At 38.6% G+C, this 22,029-nt stretch overlaps 1 protein-coding gene across 2 annotated transcripts in view; it reads left to right on the forward strand.

Annotated features, from left to right (window-relative positions):
* Hap40 (Huntingtin-associated protein 40 kDa) overlaps positions 1–22,029 on the forward strand; it is a 246,830-nt gene that overhangs the window by 46,458 nt on the left and 178,343 nt on the right. For both annotated transcript variants that reach the window (XM_090387399.1, XM_090387398.1), the window contains exon 3: positions 19,796–19,868. In XM_090387399.1, coding sequence (XP_090243525.1) covers positions 19,796–19,868 — 73 coding nt within the window. The remainder of the gene's footprint in view (positions 1–19,795; positions 19,869–22,029) is intronic.

Consider the following 22,029-nt stretch of genomic DNA (forward strand, 5'->3'; position numbering starts at 1 on the left):
CAGGAACTCCCCAACTTACTTAATACTCGAGTTACAGAAATTCGACTTTACGTAAGTTTGCTGGCCGGTGCAAACTTAAAAAAATTGTGGAAACATATTTTTCATCCCATAAGAATAAATGGAGGTACGGTGAAAATATCGTAATGTGAACCCAAAAACCTATTGTTGTTTTTTTTTGTTTTTTTTTTGTAATTCGTTCCAAGTACTTGGAAGTTGAAAATTTCACAATATTACTAAGTTATTTATCTCTCCAAAAGGTCATATTTATAATGGAAATTGCACTACCCTTTCATCGTTATCATATGTTCCTGTTATAAGAATCAATTTTGAATGCCTTTGTGATATTTTTCTAAAGCATGTTTCTGGAGGTCACAACCAAAAAACAATAAAAAGAATTTGCACTTTCTGGTTTATTGGGTTTTTCTGTTAGTGCATCTAATTATAAATGGGCAGTAAACTGGATCTTATTGCATTTGCGATAATACTGATAACTGGAATTGTGTGGGTTTTTACACTATTATTGAACCCCAGGGGCTCACATCTGGTGAGTATGGGCTTGGCACACCCAGGGTCCTGAGCTGGATATCATCATTCTTCTCTTCCTTGGTGATTCCCTTTTATTTCTCTCTCTCTCTCTCTCTCTCTCTCTCTCTCTCTCTCTCTCTCTCTCTCTCTCTCTCTCTCTCTCTCTCTCTCTCTCTCTCTCTCTCTCTCTCTTGGGGTAGTTCAGAAATTTTTTTTTTTTTTTTTTTGACTGTGCAGCATAAGCCTCAGGCTTCCTTGCACCATATGGCTAATAATAATAATAATAATGATGATGATGAAATGTGTTCCCCTTCACTGAAATCTTCAATCATATAAAAAACCAATTTTCAGAAACTTCTCTTCATTTCTATTTACGTATTACAATGTTGAAGGGAAAGGGACCAACGGAAAGTGTAAGTGGTGGTAGTTCCAGGAAATGAAACAAAATTGATTTAGAAATGAAGATGAAAATGATTAAGAAGTACGAAGCAGGAGAAAGTTTATCATCTGTTGCAAGGGAATTAGGTCTCGCTGCTTCAACAGTGAATACTATTTTAAAGGACAGTGCACGTATAAAAGGACATGTCAAAGGACTTAAGATCAATAGTGATCACAAAACAGCATTCAGGTGCTATATCGAAGATGGCACAGCTGTTAATAATATGGATGGAAAATCAGATTCAGAAGCAAGTGTCCCCAAGCGAGTGTCCATTCAAGCAAAAGCAACAAGTATTTATAAAGATATTAAGGATAAGTACGACGAATCCCAACCCAAGTTTGTGGCAAGCAATGGGTGGTTTAATAGGTTCAAGCATCGTGCTGGTTTCCACAATGTTAAAGTATGTGGTGAAGTCGCCAGTGCCGATTCTGCAGTTGCAGAGAAATTTTGTGATGTGTTGGAAAAAATTATTGATGAAGGGGGCTATTCAATGCAGAAAATTTTTAACGTTGACAAGACTGCTCTGTATTGGAAAAAAAATGCCGGATTGAACATACATTGCCAAAGAGGAAAAGATAATGCCAGGTTTCAAGGCTTCAAAAGATAGGGCCATGCTCTTGCTTGGGGTTAATGCAGCAGGATATTACAGATTAAAACCACTGCTTGTGTACCATTCTGGAAATCCTCGTGCATTTAAGGGTATCAATAAAGCCACCCTTCCCATGCATTTTCGATCAAACCAGAGAGCATGGATAACAATATCTCTCTTTCATGATTGATTTAAATGCTGCTTCATTCCAGAGGTTATAAAATATTGTAAAGACAACGATGTTCCTTTCAAGATTTTGCTTCTATTAGATTATGCTTCTGAACATCCTACGCATCTAGATGATTTCTTTTGAACGTGAGAGTCATATTTCTATCACCAAACACGACTTCACTCATCCAACCTATGGATCAGGGTGTTATTTCGCATTTAAAGCCATACTATTTATGCACAACATTTGCTCAGGCATTGTCTGCAGTAGACGGTGAGAAAAATTTTATGTTAAGAGACTTTTGGAAATCTTACAATATTTACCACGCCATCTTAAACATTAATAAGGCCTGGGCAGAAATTACTAAAATTTGTTTAAATGGTGCATGGAAGAAAATATGTCCATGGCATGTTAAAGGCTTCGAAGGATTTGAAAAAAGATGAATCATATTAAGAGGTTACAGATAAGATCGTAAAGGTTTCAGAGCTACTTCAGTTGGAGGTTGATGTCAAAGACATGGAGGAGTTAATAGAGGAAGAAGAGAAGGAATTATCTAATGAAGAACTTATTGACTTGCAGGCAGCGATAGTGAAAGAAGAAAATGCTGACGAAGCTCAAGATGAACCAAATGAAGAGCTGAGATACTTCATCACCAGAGAGATGGCAATGGCAAGATGTGAGAAGATGGATCCTGACAGTGAACGATTCTTAAAAGTTAACAGAGGGGTGAATGATATGCTTGCTTGCTTGCTACAAAGAAATCTACGATGAAAAGAAAAAAACCACCATCTGCAGTCATCCATTAATATGTTCTTTCGTAAGGTTGAGCAGCCGACCCCTTCTAAATCTCCACAGCCCTCAACATTCACAGCGGCATACTTATTAGCTGAAGCTGTCGATTCTGGCAACGATGATTGAGAGGTAAAACTTACTGATGTTATGCCTGCCTCCTCTCTTTTTTTGTAATTTTATAATTTTGAAATTTTTTTAAATTGCACGCTTTCGTAATTTTTCCTGTGCATGAGATAAAAAATTGAATAAATACAATAAATAATTCTATTTACATGTTCATTGAACATTTATTTTTTGATTCAATCAATTCAGCAAGCACAGTTGCGAGTGCCGCACAAGCCTGGGGGAAATTCTGACTTATTTAAAATCTGACTTACGTAGCATTCTGCGGAACGCTACTCTTATGTAAGTCGGGGAGTTCCTGTATTAACTTTTATATCTATAATTCATTGGTTATGTATTATTTTTGCAGTTCATTTTGTTTCACATGTTATATTATAATTGTATAGGTACTGCTTATATTTTATACAACATACCAGATATATATGGTTAATATATAAATATAAATCCCTTTAAATATAAATATAATAAATGTAAATCCTACTTCAGCACACTGTGCTGAAGTGGGATTTACTCAAAGAGGTAACTACCATTAGGGAAGGGTTATTGCTTCCGTAAAGGGAAGGGTTATTGCTTCCGTAAAGGCGACTATGATGGACTGAGACAGTATTTAAATTCTATACAGTGGGACCAACTGATGATGTTACCAACAGCAAATTCAAAATGGGAAGCATTCAAAGAACTTATCTTGGAAGCTACTAGGCTTTACATACCAACTAAGAAATATTGTTCAAGGTTTAGGCCAAAATGGATGTCAGATGAACTAATGAGGCATATGGCAGAGAAGAAAAATGCATGGGTTACTTACAAATTAACACATGACACAGAAGCCTATGATAGATACAAGTTGATATGCAACCAAGTTACAAAGGAGGTTAGGTAGGCGAAGGCAGATTACGAGAAATCCTTGGCAAGGGAGGCAAAGAAAAACAGCAAAGAGTTCTTTACTTATGTAAACTCTAGAAGGAAGGGGATGAATCAGATTGGTCCACTTGATATTGATGGATCAACTGTTGATGATCCTGCTCAGGTAGCTAACAAACTAAATGAATATTTTGCATCGACATTCACACATGAGGAGTTATTCAGCGAGGGGAATGCCAGAGGTGTATTCAACTCTAGCAGTAAGCTACAGAATCTTGAAATAACTGGGAGTAAAGTGGAGGAGAAACTGTTGAAGATAAACACAAGAAAGGCACCCGGGGTGGATGGGATCTATCCAGTTATATTAAAGGAGGCAGCAAAGGAAGTAAGCAAACCCATAGCCATAATTATGAGAGCTTCCTTGGACTCAGGGAGGTACCCATAGACTGGAAATGTGCAAATGTGACCCCAATTCACAAAGGAGGATCAAAGGCTGACACAAGTAATTATAGACCTGTGAGCTTAACTTCTGTTCGAGGAAAATTAATGGAGGCACTGGTTAAAGAAGCACTGCAGGATCATTTAGACAAGACTTCAGTTATAGCTCGGACACAGCATGGTTTTGTTAAGGGGAAGTCTTGCCTGACCAATTTGATTGGATACTATGATGCAGTCACAAAAGAACTGGATGCAGGGAATAGCTTTGATATTATATACTTGGATCTTAGGAAGGCTTTTGATACTGTTGCACATGGAAGACTGCTACACAAATTGGAGCAGTGTGACATTGGAGGCAAATTGCTGCTATGGATAAAGGGGTGGTTGAGGGGGAGAAGACAGAGAGTGGTAATCAATAGACACTGCTCATCGTGGACTAATGTTATTAGTGGAGTCCCTCAGGGCTCAGTGTTGGGTCCATTATTGTTTTCTGTATTTATAAATGATATTGATGATGGTATATCAAGCTTAATGTCCAAGTTTGCAGACGATACAAAGGTTGGCAGGGTTGTCAAGGATACTGCTGACACTATGCTACTGCAACAGGATCTGGAAAGGTTGAGCAGATGGGCTGAGAGGTGGCAAATGAAGTTTAACATTGACAAATGTAAAGTGCTGCACATGGGAAACAGCAACCCCAGAGCAACGTATCAACTCTGTGGTACTACACTGACAGTGGTAGAGAATGAAAGGGACTTGGGGGTGGTTGTGCAGGCAGATATGAAGTTCTCTGAGCAGTGCAGATGGGCTGCAAGAGTAGCTCATGGAGTATTGTCAGTGATATACAGGAATTTTTCCAGCAGGGATAAGGAAGTGATTATTCCCTTGTATAAGGCAATGGTCAGGCCACACCTAGAGTACTGTATACAGGTCTGGAGGCCTCATTTCAAGAAGGATGTAGAGCTGCTGGAACGAGTACAGAGAAGGGCAACAAGATTAGTGAATGGAACAAAGGGTTGCTCTTACGAAGAAAGGCTTAAGTTTTGCAAATTACAGTGTCTGGAGACTAGGCACCAGCGAGGTGATCTGATAGAGGTGTATAAAGCCTTGAATGGTTTGAGCATGCTCAATGCTGATGGGATTCTTCCTCTAGCTCAGAAAAATCACGTGAGAGGGCATAAATTCAAATTGAGGAAAGACAGATGTAGGATAGACGTGCGGAAATTTGCCTTTAGCCAGCGGGTGGTTGGTTGGTGGAACAGACTTCCATCCCTTGTAGTGGAGGTTGATAGCCTAAATAAGTTTAAGGCTCAGCTGGACAGGTATTTTGAACGAACAGAGGGGTGAAGTGGAAGTGGGATTTTTTTTTTTTTTTTTTCTTTTTTTTTGGCTGATGCTGCATAAGCTTGCTTTCTTGCATCAAATGCCTCTACTAATGCTAATGCTAATATGATATGTTGTATTCGTTACATATATTATATGTAACAGTAAATATATTTATATTTATAAATATATTTATAAAATAGTTTGTTATTATTTACACGTTTTATGTTTTTGTAATACACACACATTATATATCAGATATTCAGGCACCTCTTAATTAAAACCAAAAATGACAAGCAGATTAGCATTCGGCACCTTTTTTGAGAATGCCTCACAAAAAAATCATGGTTACGCCACTGTTTGATTTTACGAATGTTCATGCGAAGTTCCTTTAACACCAGTTTTCAAAGTTTATAATGCAGCTATCAATAGAAATATTTTCTGGAAATTTTGTTAGAAGAAAAAATATACATCCAGAAAACGTGCTGCAATTGTTCCCTAAAAACAATTGCAATAAAGCGAAGTTTTCTTTTATTAAATATGCATTGCAATGTTATTGGTTTTACACCAGTTTTTTCTGTTTCTATTGTGGCTTCTGATAGGTGAATTTCCTTGATTTTTTGTTAGTAGATACAATACACATTGAAGAAAGGAAGTATGATCTTTTTGTTTTTCAAAAACAATTTGTTGTGTTTATTCGTGCTTGTGAATGATGGGGCTTTCGCGTCACTCAATGCTCCATGTCTGTGCAACTTATAATTTCATTTTAGCCAGTGGTGGAGCACACATATGGGAAACTCACACAAATTCAGTAACGAGATCTATAATCAAGGTCAACACCTGATTGTTTTTCTCGGGAATAATTAGAAAATGCATACTTGAACATACATTTTTGCTGTTTTGGCATTAATTAATAGAAATTTCTGAATTTTAAAGTTGATATCAAAGAAAACACTTCTGTTTATGTATATTGATAGTTTCAATTTTGTAGATAGAATAGAAATAATTAGTTAATTTCACTAAGGTAATTTTCACTCCAGCGGACTAACAACACTTGAAAATGGGATGGAATCTGAAGCAGGCTGTTTGTTGGAAATAATAATCCTGTAAAATTACTAGCTGAGATAATCAGAGCCGGATTTAAACTTGTTGTGGCCCTAAGCTATAACATGTATGAGGCCCTTCACCAGTTCACTGTGACAATATTAAAAAAGAATTTTTAAGGTGGAGTGAGGCCCCTTGTAATATGAGGCCCTAAGCTGTAGCTTTTTTAGCTTATGTGTAAATCCAGCCCTGGAGATAATCCCTACACAGGCTGCCATGTAGGGAAGGGGTGGGGGAAAGGAAGCACAAAGGGTGCTGAAATAAGCTCTCCCTGGCTGGATTTTCCATGTCATCATATATAACCTTATCGCCCAAATGCCGCTAGCCATTGTGGATCGAAGCGTGTATCGCTCTACAGTTTATAGCCATTGTCGGTTTAACAACCGGCTCACACGAGCTGGTGCTAGCCAGCTCCAGCACACCACTGATAATATGTATCATTGCATTTAGGAATCTATTAACTTAGTGTAGTATATTCAATTAATTTTATTTAATTTTCATTGTTAATCAATTAAATTGTGTTTAAGTGGAAATCATGCCCCAGACTAGAGCAGCAAAGCAATGGGCACAAAATAGCAGGAGTGCTGTGGTTCACGGGACTATTCTTCCCCACATCACAGCCTAAAAAAATGTGAAATGTTTGCAAACTTTTCTGGAACAGGACATGATCCAGCCAAGGAGGATGTATTTGTGTGTGTGTGTGCTAGGTGCAGGTTGTGAAGAAATTAGGCACCAACTCAGCATTCTGATGGGAGTGTATCAGAGTTTGAAGAGTGGGGTAGATGTCTGCAAAAAAATTAAAATGGGGTCCCATCAAGCTCTCAGCTGCCTGACTCGATGCCAGAACTCTCTCTTGTGCATCAGACAACACAGCAGCAATCTTCAAGGCAGAATGGCCTGGTTTCACAGGAGCAGCTAGTTATTGTTGGTGACTCTATTGTCAGGGAAAAAGGAAATATGTTGTGCAAGAAGGATAGGCAGAATAGGACCAGAGTATGTCTGCCAGGGGTAAAAGTAGATGTTAGGATTAGTTAGAATTGAATTTGAAAGTGTCTGCAATACTATACGAGGAAGTATATGTTGAGTGCCTTCCCAGTCAATTCGGTCCTGGTGAGAATGTGCCAGGCACAAGGGGTAGAATTTTACTCAGCATTGTCTGTGCTTGTTAACAGGAGAGACTGTTTTTACAGGAATGGGATACACTTGAATAGAAGGGGTGCAAGAATATTTGCTGATGCTATCGAAGCAGTGATAGGTGGGTTGGTAAACTGCCATCATGGGGGAGGATACACAATCTAATATTTTAACTAGAGCCTCAGGCAGAGGTGAAAGTGATTCTTGTAATTGCTACTATTGGTACATGCAGCAGCCTGGAAAGCAAGGGGGCTGTGGGTCATCATGAAACAAATGAATACATGGGCAGTGTTAGGGTAACTAAGAGTAAGAACACGTGCATGTACACTAATGCTAGGGAGCATTGTAAATAAATTTGATGAATTTGAAGTACTGATTAATTTGCTGAATGCAGACATTGTAGGAATATCAGAGACATAGTGTCACTCAGACATAAGTGATGTTGAATTTGAATATGGGGGGGTACAATGTATACAGGAAGGACAGACAGGACAGGAGAGGTGGAGGGGTTATGCTCTTAGTTAAACAGATTATTAAATCTAAGGCATTGAATCCACTCGACTTTGGTGACAATGTTTAGTCAGGTTGCCAAGTTTAGTCGGTTTGGTGTGATATAAGCACTGAGAAAACAAAATTGGGAGTAGGAGTATGTTATAGGCCTAATGACTCGTGGAACAAATGAATTGAATTTGATGAGTGATGAGTATACCAATCAGCTATACAGAGAAATACAGCAAATCAGAAGGTCTCATAATGGGGATTTTAACTTTGCTACTAACTGGAAATTGTAGGTTGGTCACACACACTAGCAAGACTTGTGGATTTCTTCGATAACTGTTTTGTACTGCAGCTTGTTAGAGAGGCAACAAAAGGAAGCAATACTCTTGATCTGCCCACATAAATGCCAGAGCTTGCACTTGAACATCATGCAACACAGCGGCAACCCCCAAGGCAGAATGCACTGATCCCACAGGAACTTCGAGCCCGTCACCACCAAATACGGAGGATGCGGAAAGGTTAGGGAATGACCACCGCATATCCCCGAGCAATATGGCCTTAGTTGCTAATGCTCCCAAAAAAACAAACAACAACTAGGCCCACAGGAACTAGTAGTTGTCGGTGACTCTATTGTCAGGGAAACGTGGAACATATTGTTTAAAAAGGATAGGTGGAACAGGAGAAGGGTATGTCTGCCAGGGGCAGAGGCTGATGACGTTGTAGTGCAGATATCATCTTTTAAGGGCACAAAAGGTGATATTGTTGTACACGTTGGCACTAATGATATTAATAGTAGGAGACCGGCGGAATTACTAAACGAGTACAGGTCATTGTTGAAAAAAAGCCGTGAATTAGGGTTGAATTTGAAAGTGTCTGCAATTCTGCCCAGACACGATAGGAGGAGTATATGATGAGAGCCTTGTTGATCAATTCGGCTCTGGAGAGATTGTGCAAAGCTTGAGGGGTAGAATTTTTCTCAGCCTGTCTGTGCTTGTTAGAAGGAGACTGCTTCTACAGGAATGGGATACACTTAAATAGAAAGGGTGCAAGAATATTTGCTGATGCTATCGAGGCAGTGTTAGGTGGATCGGAAAACTGCTAGAATGGGGGATACATGGACTAAAAGATTAACAGTAGCCACTGTGCAGAGGTAAAAGTGATTCTTGCACTACTTCGTTTGGAATGAGCAGCAGCATGGAAAACAAGATGCAGGGGATTTCAGAGACTGCTGGGAGTCATTATGGTACAAGTAAACACATGGATTGTGTCAGGGTAGCCAAGAATAGGAACAAGTACACGTATACTTGTGTGGACACCATTGCTAAGTTTAGTAAATAAATTTGATGAATTTGAGGTGCTGGTCAAAACATCAAAGGCTGATATTGTTCGGATATCAGAGATATGGTGTCACACAGATATAAGGAATGCAGAAGTGGAATCTGGGGAGTACAATGTGTACAGGAAGGATAGGAAAGGGTTATGCTATTAGTTAAGAAACAAATAAAATTCTTGATCACTGGACAGTGCAGTGTCGAGTCAAAATTGAGAGTAGGAGTGTGTTCTATGCGTAATGACTCTGATGAGTATAATAAACAACTGAACAGAGAAATACAGAATGGGTCAGTAAATCAAAGAGTCTTGTAATGGGGGATTTTAATTTCCCAGATATTGACTGGACTTGCTAGTGTGTGAGTTGGTCAATTTATTGGATGATTGTTTTCTACAGCAGCATGTTCGGGAGAGAACTAGAGGGAGTAATACTCTTGATCTGATTATCAGTAGTGATTCTTCATGCATTAAGAATCTGCAGATAAAGGAAACACTAGGTGGCAGTGATCACAGTGTGCCAAAGTAGGATTTACTCCAAAGAGGTAACTACCAATCAGGGGTAAAGGGAAGGGTTTTTGCTTTCGTAAAGGCGACTACGGAGGTCTGAGTTTTTTTTTTTTTTGATTTGATAGTTGTTGGCACATCGGCTTCTGTGGCCATATTGCACCTCCCAAGGTTTTTGCAGTACTTTGATCCAAGCCCGAGGCGGGAATCGAACCCGCGACCTTTGGGCTGCCGGGCAGGTACTTTACCCACTCGGCTAGCCCGGTCGGCGGAGGTCTGAGACAGTATTTAAATTCTATACAGAGGGACCAACTGATGATGTTACCAACAGCAAATTCAAAATGGGAAGCATTCAAAGAATTAATCTTGGAAGCTGGGGGGCTCACATCTGGTGAGTTTGGGCTTGACACACCCAGGTTCCTGAGCTGGATATCATCATTCTTCTCTTTCTTGGTGATTCCCTTCTATTTCTCTCTCTCTCTCAGGGTAACTCGGGATTTTTTTTTTTTTTTTTTTGCCTGGTGCAGCATAAGCCTCAGGCTTCCTTGCACAATATAGCTAATAATAATAATAATAATAATAATAATAATAATAATAATAATAATATTGTTCAAGGTTTAGGCTTAAATGGATGTCAGATGAACTAATGAGACATGGGACAGAAAAGAAAAATGCAAGGGATACATATAAATTAATGGGTGACATGGAAGCCTACGATAGATATAAGCTGGTCTGTAACCAAGTCACAAAGGAGGTTAGGCAAGCAAAGGCAGATTATCAGAAATCTTTGGCAAAGGATTCAAAGAAAAACAGCAAAGAGTTCTTTACTTATGTAAACTCCAGAAGGAAGGGAATGAATCAGATTGGGCCACTGGATATTGATGGTTCAACAGTTGAGGATCCTGTTCAGGTGGCTAACAAACTAAACGAGTATTTTGCATCTACATTCAAACATGAGGAGTTATTCAGGAAGGGGAATGCCAGAGGTGAAGTAAACTCTGGCAGTGAGGTAGATGATTTTGTAATAACTGAGAGGAAAGTGGAAATTGTTGAGGTTAAACATAAGAAAGGCACCTGGGGTGGATGGGATCTATCCAGTTATATTAAAGGAGGCAGCAAAGGAAGTAAGCAAACCCTTAGCCATAATTATGAGAGCTTCCTTGGACTCAGAGGAGGTACCCATGGACTGGAAATGTGTAAATGTGACTGCAATTCACAAAGGAGGATCAAAGAGTGACACAAGTAATTGTGTCATATAAAGTATAGAATTGTGTCAAATAATAAAATATAGATCTGTTAGTTTAACTTCTGTTCCAGGGAAGTTAATGGAGGCACTGGTAAAAGAAGCACCGCAGGATCCACTAGATAAGACTTCAGTTATAGCTCGGACACAGCATGGGTTTTTTTTAGGGTGAGTCTTGTCTGACCAATTTGATTGGATACTATGATATGGTCACAAAGCAACTGGATGCAGGGAATAACTTTGATATATATTTGGATCTCAGAAAGGCTTTTGATACTGTTGTACGTGAAAGAGTGCTGCACAAATTGGAGCAGTGTGGTATTGGAGGCAAATTGCTGCTATGGATAAAGGAATGGTTGAGTGAGAGAAGACAGAGAGTGGTAATCAACAAACACTGCTCTTAGTGGATTAATGTTATTAGTGGAGTCCATCAGGGTTCAGTGTTGGGTCCATTGTTGTTTTCTGAATTTATAAATGATATTGATGATGGTATATCAGGCTTAATGTCCAAGTTTGCAGATGATACAAAGTTGACAGAGTTGTTAATGACAGTATAATGCTGCAACACAATCTAGAAAAGTTGAGCAGATGGGCTGAGAAGTGGCAAATGAAGTTTAACATTGACAAATGTAAAGTACTACATATGGGAAGCAGTAACCCCAAAGTGACGTATCAACTCTGCGGTACTACACTGACAGTGGTAGAGAACGAAAAGGGAGTAGTTTTGCAGACAGATATGAAGTTTTCTGAGCAGTGTAGATGGTCTCAGGGATTAGGAGGTGATAATTAACCCTTGTATAAGGTGATGGTCAGGCCACACTTTCAGTACTGTATACAGGTCTGGAGACCTCATTTTAAGAAGGATGTAGAGCTGTTGGAATGAGTACAGAGAAGGGCAACAATATTAGTGAATGGAACAAAGGGTTGCTCTTACAAAGAAAGGCTAATGTTTTGCAGATTACAGTGTTTGGAGACCAGGCTCCTGCGAGGTGATCTGATTGAGGTGTATAAAGCCTTGAATGGTTTAAGCATGTTCAATGCTGATGGGACTCTTCCTCTTGCTCAGAATAATCACCTGAGAGGGCAAAAATTCAAATTGAGGAAAGACAGTTGTTGGATAGATGTGCGGAAGTTTGCCTTTAGCCAGCTGGTGGTTGATTGGTGGGACAGACTTCCATCTTTTGTTGTGGAAGTTTATAGCCTAAATAAATCTAAGGCTGAGCTGGACAGGTATTTGGTATGAATGGAGGGGTGAAATCGGAGCTTTTTTTTTTTTATTATTTTTTTTGGCTGATGCTGCATAAGCTTGCTTTCTTGCATCATGTGCCTCCACTAATGCTAATCTGGATATCAGCAGTGATTCTTCATGCAATAAGATTCTGCTGGTAAGAGACCCACTGTGTGGCTGCAATCTCAGTGTACTAATGAGGAATTCAATTTAAGACATAACTATTGTCAAGGGTAAAGGGAAAGGCTTTTACCTTTGTAAGTGTGACTACGGAGGTCTCAGACAGTTTTTAAATTATATGCAGTTGGACTAATTGATCATGTTACCAATAGCATGTTCTGAATGGGAAGTAATCAACGAAGCTACTGTGCTTTTCATACCGACAGAGAAATACTGTTCAAGTCTTAGACCTAAATGGATGTCAGATGAACTATTGAGACCCGTGGCAGAGTAGAAAAAGTGCATGGGATGCATATAAATTATCAGGTGATACAGAAGCCTATGGTAGATATAAATTAGTCAGTAATCAAGTCACAAATGAGGTTATGCAAGCTAAGGCAGATTATGAGAATTCTCTGGCAAAAAATGCAAAAAAACAGCAAAAAATTCTTTACATATATTAATAGTGGAAGGAAGGGGTTGAATGACATTGGGCTACTTGGTGTCTGTGGGTTAACTCTTGATGGTCTTGCTCAGGTTGCTAACAACTTAAATAGATATTTTTGCATCTACATTCACACATGAGGAATTCTTTATGGTAGTACTCATGTCAGAAGTTCATCAAAATCCAGCGGAGTGCTAAATGACTTTGTGATAACTGAAAGCAAAGTGGAAGTGAAATTGTTGATGCTGAACATAAAATGGCACCTGGCATGGATGGGATCTATCCAGTCATATTAAGGGAGACTGCAAAGCAGTTCAGCAAACCCGTAGCCATAATTAGGAGACCATCCTTGAATTCTGGTGGAGTTCCTATGGACTGGAGATGTTCAGTTGTGTCCCCAATTCATAAAGGGGAATCAAAAGGTAATATGAGTAATTACAGACCTGTTAGTTTAATGTCTGTTCCAGGGAAAATAATGAAATCGCTGCTTAAAGAAGCAATGCAGGAACATTTGGACAGGCATGCAATTGCAGCATGGATTTGTCAACGGAGTGGTCTTGTCTAAAAATATTTGATAGGTTACTGTGATGCAGTGACTAAGGAACTGGATGATAAAAATAATTTTGATTTTATATACTTAAATTTCAGTAAGGCTTTTGTACATAAAAGACTGCTGTACAAACTGGATCATTGTGGCATTAAGGGCAAGTTACTGCTATCTATACAGGGATGGTTAAGTGGAAGGAGACAGAGATTGATTATCATTGGGCACTGCTTTTCATCGACTAATGTTATTAGTAGAGTTCCTCAGGGTTCAGTGCTGGATCCATTGTTGTTTTCAGTATTTATCGATGAAGGTATATCAGGCTTAATGTCGAAGTTTGCAGATAATACAAAGGTTGGCAGGGTTGTTAATGATAGTCACCAGGATGAGCTGCTACAACGATATCTAGGAAAATAGAATCATTGGGCTGAGAAATGGCAGTTGAAGTTTAATATTGACAAATGCATGGTATTGAATGTGGGTAGCAGTAACCCTATAGTAACTTACCAACTGTGTGGTACTACACTCAGGGTAGTGGAGAATGAAAAAGACCTGGGGTAATTTTGCAGTCAGGCACAAAATTCTCCGAACAGTACAGACATGCTGCCAGGACAGCTCATGGTGTTTTTTCAATGATGTATAGAAACTTGGTTAGCAGGGATAATGAGGCCGCTTCTTTAGTACTATATGTAGGTCTGGAGAGCTCACTTTAGGAAGGATGTAGATCTGCTGGATCGAGTGCAGAGAAGGGCAACCAGATTGGTGAAGGGAACAAAGGGGTGTTCTTAGCTAGAAAGGCTTCAGTTCTGCAAATTTTGGTGTCTGAAGGCCAGGCACCTGTGGGGAGATCTGATTGAGTTGTTTAAAATCTTGACTGGATTGAGTAAGATGAATGTGATTCTTCCACTTTCTGAGAGGTAATATAAATTCAGGTTGAGAAAGGATGGTTGCAGGATAGATGTGCAGAAGTTTGCCTTCAGCCAGCAAGTGGCTAATTGTTGGAACAGGCTATTGCACTTTGATAAATTTTGTCCAGTACTTATGGAGTAAGTTAAATGGATACAGTGTTGCTATTCACACTAGTTTATTGGCTTATATTCTCTCACAAGCGACCTCTTGGTTCATCTTCAAGTTACCTAAGCAAGGTACTTTTAACAGGATTACAAAGTGGGTTGCAGATAATGGTTTTGGCATATCACCTGAAAAAATTGTCACAGTTCATTTCTGTAGAAGGTGTAATCTATATCCTGACCCAGTTCTAAAGCTGGGCGTTTGTGACGTACCTGCTATAATACTCTCTGTTTTCTTGTGGGCGCCTCCATAGCCAGGTGGGCAGGAGCAGCAGTGCATAGCACACACTTCTTGATTAGACTGGGGTTTGAGCCCGTGACAACCGAATACGGAGGATGCAGAAAGGTTAAGGAATGACCACCGCATATCCCCGGAGCAATATGGCCTTAGTTGCTAATGCTCCTAAATAAGAAACAAACAAACAACTCTTTTCTTGGCTTAACCTTAGATAAAAAATTGACCATTCTTGACCATATCAAACAGCTTAGAACTACCTTGTTTCAAGAAATTAAACAGTTTTAAATTTAACTTTAAGTTTAATTTTAATTAAACAAGGTTTTGAGATAGTTTAGGAGTTAGTAGTTAATGGATTTCTTCAATACTTCAGAAAGAATAGAGGAAAGTGCAACAGGATAATAATTGGATGGAAGGGATTTGTTACTCTTTGTCAGAACTGGCTGGGTATGAGTAAATTTCCATTCCAAACAAGTGGTTCTAAGCTGTTTGACCATAGCAAACAGCTTAGAAGCACCTGTTTAAAGAACTTAAACCTTTTGAGAGTATTATCAGCTTAATGGCATACACGTATCATCTGAGGTGTACCATTATCACTTATTATCAGTATACATGCTATTGTAAGATCAAGGTTAGATTATTGATCTCCAGTTTACAACTCTTTTAAACTTAGCACCTTGAGGTTTTTGGGCCCTCTTCATCACAGTGGCCTACCTTGCTCTTGGAGCCTACTGCACATCTCCTGTTCAAAGCCTTTTCCGCTGAAGCCCGCAATCCTCTGCTCTTACTACGATGACAAATTTTACTACTAAATATGCCATTTAAATTTAAAGTCAATCCATGCATCCAGCTTGGAAATATCTATATACTCCAAATTGGGAGAACTTGTATGCCATTTATTTATCGTTAAATCAACCTGCTGGCATACATCTCTGCTCATTACTTGATAATTGCTGGCTACACCTTTCTAAAATAGCCACCTCTAGTTCCACTGTTCCATGGGCTTTCTGTCCCTTCAAGGATGGAGAAAAATTACTGTTTCTCCACAGAATATAAAACAGCTTCATAAATCACTAATTGTAAAATTTGAATCTTATGCCCAGATATACACAGATGGCTCCAAAACTAACCATCATATCAGTGCTGTTGTTTTCTTCCATCCTCCATAATCTCCAGTCAGTTACCTTTAGAGTGTAGCATCTTTCTGCTGAACTGCATGCTGTACAAATGGCCCTGGAAACTATAAAATAGCATCAGTTTACTCATTGTATAATCCTCACTGGCTTTCTCAGTGCCCTTCTCACTTTAAAGCAACCAAAGAAACATCACAAATACCTATTTGGTCATATTCATAACTTGCTGACTGATAGCTAAGGACTTGAAAGCAGTAAAATTTTGTTGTTTCCCTAACCATGTTGGTATACCTGGTAATGAGAGTGCTGACCATGAGCCAAATTTACTGTGGAACCAGTTGATGCTTCTTTCAAAATCTCCTTATTTTATAAAAGCCTTGTAATAAATTGAAGTATAACTCACTCGCAAACCATTTGGAAAAATCAAGAAGGCAACAGACTCCATCATTAAACCAAATATCCAGTCTTGGCTATCTAGTTTTCAGTCAAATCAAAAGGAAGAAGTCACTCTTGCAAGACTAAGAATAGGACATGCACACCTTATTCAGTTTTATCTTATTTCTTCTTCAGATCTACCTTTCTGTTCAAACTGCCATGCTCAAGTCACAATACAGCATATCATAGTTGACTGCCTTCTCTATAATGCAGTACGGCAAACCACCTTATCATGGTATGCAGCACAAATTAATCCTACTTTGCAACAAATTCGAGACAACAGATCTGACATTAATGCAATTTTCACCTTCCTAAAAAAAAAAATACAGTGCTATTACAGAATATAATGTTTAATCCCACGTAATGTGCATCTCTCACTTTCAGTAACACCTGTTTATTTTCTAACACTGTTTAGTGCATAATGGCCTTATTTGCTGTTGCGCACCAGCAAGATTTTTGTGGATTTACTGGATGATTGTTTTCTACAGCAATACATTACAGAGGCAACCAGAGAGAGTAATACTCTTAATCTGGTTATCAACAGTGATTATTCATGCATTAAGAATTTGCAGATAAAGGAACCACTAGGTGGTAGTGATCACAGAGTACTGATATGGAATTTGCTTAAAGACATAACTACCATCAGGGGTAAAGGGAAGGGATTTTGCTTTCGTAGAGGTGACTACAGTGGTCTCAGACAGTTTTTAAAATCTGTACAGTGGGACCAACTGATGAAGTTACCAAGAGCAAATTCTAAATGGGAAAAATTCAAGGAAGTAATCATGGAAGCTACTAGGCTTTTCATACTGATTAAGAAATGCCATTCAAGGTTCATCTGACATCCTAAATAGATGTCAGATGAACTAATGAGACTCATGGCAGAGAATAAAAATGCATGGGATGCATATAAATTATCAGGTGACACAGAAGCCTATGCCAGATATAAGCTAGTCTGTAAAATCAAGTCACAAAGGAGGTTAGGCAAGCGAAGGCAGGTTACAAGAAATCTTTGGCAAAGGATGCTAAAAAAACCAGCAAAGACTTCTTTACTTATATAAACTCTAAAAGGATGAATCAGATTGGTCCATTTGATATCAATGGTTCAAGTGTTGATGATCCTGCTCAATCTGAATGAGTATTTTGCGTTTACATTCACACATGAGGAGTTATTAAGGAAGGAGAATGCCAGAAGTTTATCAAACTGTAGGAGGGTGCGTAATGATTTTCTAATGACTGAGAGCAAAGTGGAGGAGAAATTGTTGAAGTTAAACATAAGAAAGGCACCCAGTGTGGTTGGGATCTATCCAGTTATATTAAAGGAGGTGACAAAGGTAGTAAGCAAACCTTTAGCCATAATTATGAGAGCATCCTTGGACTGGAGATGTGCAAATATATCCCCGATTCACAAAGGGGGATCTAAGGATGTCACAAGTAATTACAGACCAGTTAGCTTAACTTATGTTCCAGGGAAAATAATGGAGTCTCTGGTTAAAGATGCATTGCAGGATCATCTAGACAAGACTACAGTAATAATTCAGACACAGCATGGGTTTGTTAAGGGAAAGTCTTGTCTGAGAAATTTGATTGGATACTATGATGTGGTTACAAATGAACTAGATGAAACAATAATTTTGATATCATATACTTGGATTTCAGGAAAGCTTTTGACACTGTTGCACATGGAAGAGTACTGTACAAATTGGAGCATAATGGTGTTAAGGGCAAGTTGCAACAATGGATAAAGGGGTGGTTGAATGGGAGAAGACAGAGAGTGGTAATCAATGGACGCTGCTCTTTGTGGACCAATGTTCTTAGTGGAGTCCCCCAGGGTTTGGTGTTGGACCCACTGTTGTTTTGTATATTTATCAATGATATTGATGAAGGTATATCAGGCTTAAGGTCGAAGTTTGCAGATGATACAAAGGTTGACAGGGTTGTTAATGACAGTAATTGCAGTGTGCTACTGCAACGGGATCTGGAAAAGTTGGGCAGATGGGCTGAGAAGTGGAACCTGAAATTTAACATTGACAACTGCAAAGTACTGCATATGGGTAGAAATAATGCACAAACTGTGTGGTACTACACTTATTGTGGTAGAAAATGAAAAAGACCTGGAAGTAATTGTGCAATCAGATATGAAGTTTTCTAAGCAGTGCAGACAGGCTGCCAGAGCATTGGGCATTGTCAGTGATATACAGGAATTTTGCTAGTAGGGTAAAGGAGGTGATTATCCCTTTGTATAAGGCAATGGGCAGGCCACGCCTTGAGTACTGCATACAGGTCTGGATGCATCATATTATGGAGGGTGCAGTGTTGCTTGAGCAAGTACAGAGAAGGACAAGATTGGTGAGGGGAACGAAGGGATGGTCTTACCAAGAAAGGCTTATGTTCTGTAGATTGCAACATCTGGAGACTAGGGTGCAAGGTGGTCTGATTGAGGTGTATAAGACTTTGAATAGGTCGAGCAGGCTCAATTCTGATTTGATTCTTCCTCTTGCTCAGATTACGAACCTGAGGGGTCATAAATTCAAATTGAGAAAAGACAGTTATAGAATAGATGTGCAGAAATTTGCCTTTAGCCAGCGAGTTGTTGATTGCTGGAACAAACTTCCATCTGTTATTGTGGAAGTTGATAGCTTAAATAAATTCGAGGAGGAACTGGACACAATTTAGAAGGAATGGATGTGTGAAATGTTTTTTTTTTTTTTTTTTTTTGGCTGATGCTACATAAGCTTGCTTTCTTGCTCATATGCATCTACTAATGCTAATGCTAAACCAGTAATAGCAACAACAACCAAATTACCTAACTACTGGAACACTTTAGTGTGAATGCAGATTATAATAATTTCTATAGTTCAGGTAGAAGTTAACCAAACAACAAATGTTTTTCTGTTCAGTTCATAATAGTGACATACTGTGCTGCTGTTATGAATTTGACCTCTGTAGCTGAGTGCAATAGCACATGCTCTTTGAACAGACCAAGGTTCAAGCTCCTGACTGTTAATGCAGTTGATCTGCCAGCTTGCACTGACCATCTTGGCTGATTATGATTCCTTCCCTCAGTATGATTTGTTGAGGAGGCCTCCAATCTACAGTGAATGTTAATTTATTTTATTACAAATTTAGCAGGCATCTGGGCAAATGTTTGCAAAGTTCTGGTCTCCATTGCTGATCTCTTTAGCTCACATAAGTTAGATGGTGTAAGTGGTTGCATGGGATTGATTTAAACTTCAAATTTAAATGCTCATTGTGCATCCATAAGTAATTTTTTTGTCTTTTAATGCTCAGAATCAATTGTAAGTAGTGCCTATAGCATAAATCGTATAAGATTTTGACATTATATTCATATTATAAACCGTTTACTAATTTTTTCTTTTTTGTATTTTTTAGTAGTAAACGTTAAAATGTTTTCAGCAGAATTTTTATATATAGACATATATTTCTTACCATTTAACAACACACTGTTTTTTTCTAGATATTTTGTCAAAGGAATTGCAACAACAAGAATGTCCCCATTATGCTGCCTTCTGTTGTTTAGCAGTAGCTCGGTAGGTACACATTGTTTATATTATTTAAGTGTGCTTTGTTTTTTCATACAAACATCCTTTTCGCTCCAGAGATTGAATACATCTACATGAGGAAAATAAAATCTGTGGAAACACAGATGTTATCTTTTTCTGTTTTTAAAGAAAAGGTCAAAGTATTAATATAAATTAATACTTCAACAAAAAAAAAAAAACCCAAAGAAAACAAGAAGTCCCAGTGGAGAAAAGAAGCAGGTAAGCAAATTAATGGAATTTCTTAGGTTAAGAAACCTTACGAAAAGAGTAGGATAACTCTGCAAATATGGGTGAGTTTAAAGTATCACTATACATTACTCAGATCAGTTGTGTGCACAAACATATGAAATGTTAAAAACTGTTTATGGTGATAAAATGTTAAGTTGTACCAGTATGTTTGAATGGTATAAATGGTTCAAAGATGGACATGTGATCTTCACAATGATCCAAGAAGTGGGTCATTGTAAACATCACATCCATCAACCTCTTGAAATGAAGACAGAGTTGCAGAAATTCAAGAAATTGTGGCAAGCAATTGTTGTTTGACCCTCAGAACTCACCAGCCATCATTCTGAGGGTCATTCTGTTGTTTGACCCTCAGAATGATGGCTGGTGAGTTGGATATGAATAAGAAGATGACTCTTGAAATTCTGCATGATTTTTAGTTTTAGTTAGAGTAAGTTGTCTTTCTTGTAATGTGTGCTTGATACTTTTCTCTTGGTTTGTCTCTGGGCCTTTTACTATTCATTTTTGCTTTGAATATCTATTTAGCTAATCTCTTTTCTCTCATCCTTTTTACGTGCCATGCCACCTTTAGTATGCTTTACTTACTTTTGATAGGATATTAGTTACCCCAAGAGTTTTTCTAATTTTCACTATGGTGTTACACTGCTTCCATTTGTTAATTCCATAACAGATGGAAGCAGGTTATTTTTTTAAAAATAAATTTAAAGCTCTCATTGCTTACAATCTAATTGTTTATCAAGTCCCTTATTTCTTACTTGGTTTTCATCCTTATACAGGGTGATCCAAAAGTCAGTAAACAATTAAAGAATCGGTATTTCAGTGAATTTTTGACGTATGGTAACAAGATTAGCGAGAAATGCATAGAATTACGTGGGGTTTTATCCGAAAGAATGTCAAAATTAGTTCCAAATATGTCCACCAAGTGGCACTGTACCATGAATGACATTGTGCAAGTGGCTGCTATAAAGGCACTGCAAGAACAACAGCTAAGCAGTTTTGTGAATGTTTGGGACAGAAAAAGAAAAGAAGCTAAGCAGTCATCTTATCATTACTGGATAAAGCATTGTTGGTGAAATGTTATTACCTTAATGCTGAATCTGCAACTGCAGCTTTTCAATCTTCCATCAGCTGAAGGGTATGCGACGTGCTAAAGGACCAATGACTGTTGCAGGACTAAAGATGATGATTAAGAAATTTGAGACAACTTGTTCGTTACAAGATCGTCCACGAAGTGGAAGACAATCAACATGTGCTACAACTGCGACTGCATTTGCAGAAGACATGGATACTCTAATGGCATCATCATCATCACATGAAGAAGCAAGCTCTCGTGAAGTTTCACATTGAACTGGCGTCCCATATGGGAATGTGTGGAGAGCACTAAGAGTATTCCTCCATAGATATCCATACAAAATTCAACACCTTCAAGAACTTAGGCGTCTCGATTTTGCAAAGCTGGAAGCATTTGTGTTATGGTTCTTTCAGTGAATTGAAGAACATGACAACTGGCTATAAAATGTTTTTTGGATGGATGAAGCCCATTTTTCTCTCAATGGCACTGTAAACACATACAATTGCAGAATTTGGGCGATGGTAAACCCTTGCGCTTACACGGAAACTCCATTGCATCAGTTAAAAGTAACAATGTCGTGCGGATTCACCTCTTCTTTTGTTATAGGGTATTTTTCTTTCAAGAAATCAGTGGCTCTGGTTTTGAAACTGTCACAGGTCAGCATTATGCTGACTTGTTACGAAACTGCATTATCCCTAGCTTGGGGGAAAGGCAAGCTTTGGAGGTTGTGACATTCATACAGGATGGAGCACCATCCCATATTGCTTCTCCTGTAAAACAACTGTTACTTTCAGCATTTGGAGAGAATTGAGTGATAAGCTGTCACTTTCA

Source organism: Mastigoproctus giganteus, chromosome 13 (genome assembly GCF_048544385.1).
Source record: "Mastigoproctus giganteus isolate SK-2022 chromosome 13, ASM4854438v1, whole genome shotgun sequence".
NCBI classification, from domain to species: Eukaryota; Metazoa; Arthropoda; class Arachnida; order Uropygi; family Thelyphonidae; genus Mastigoproctus; species Mastigoproctus giganteus.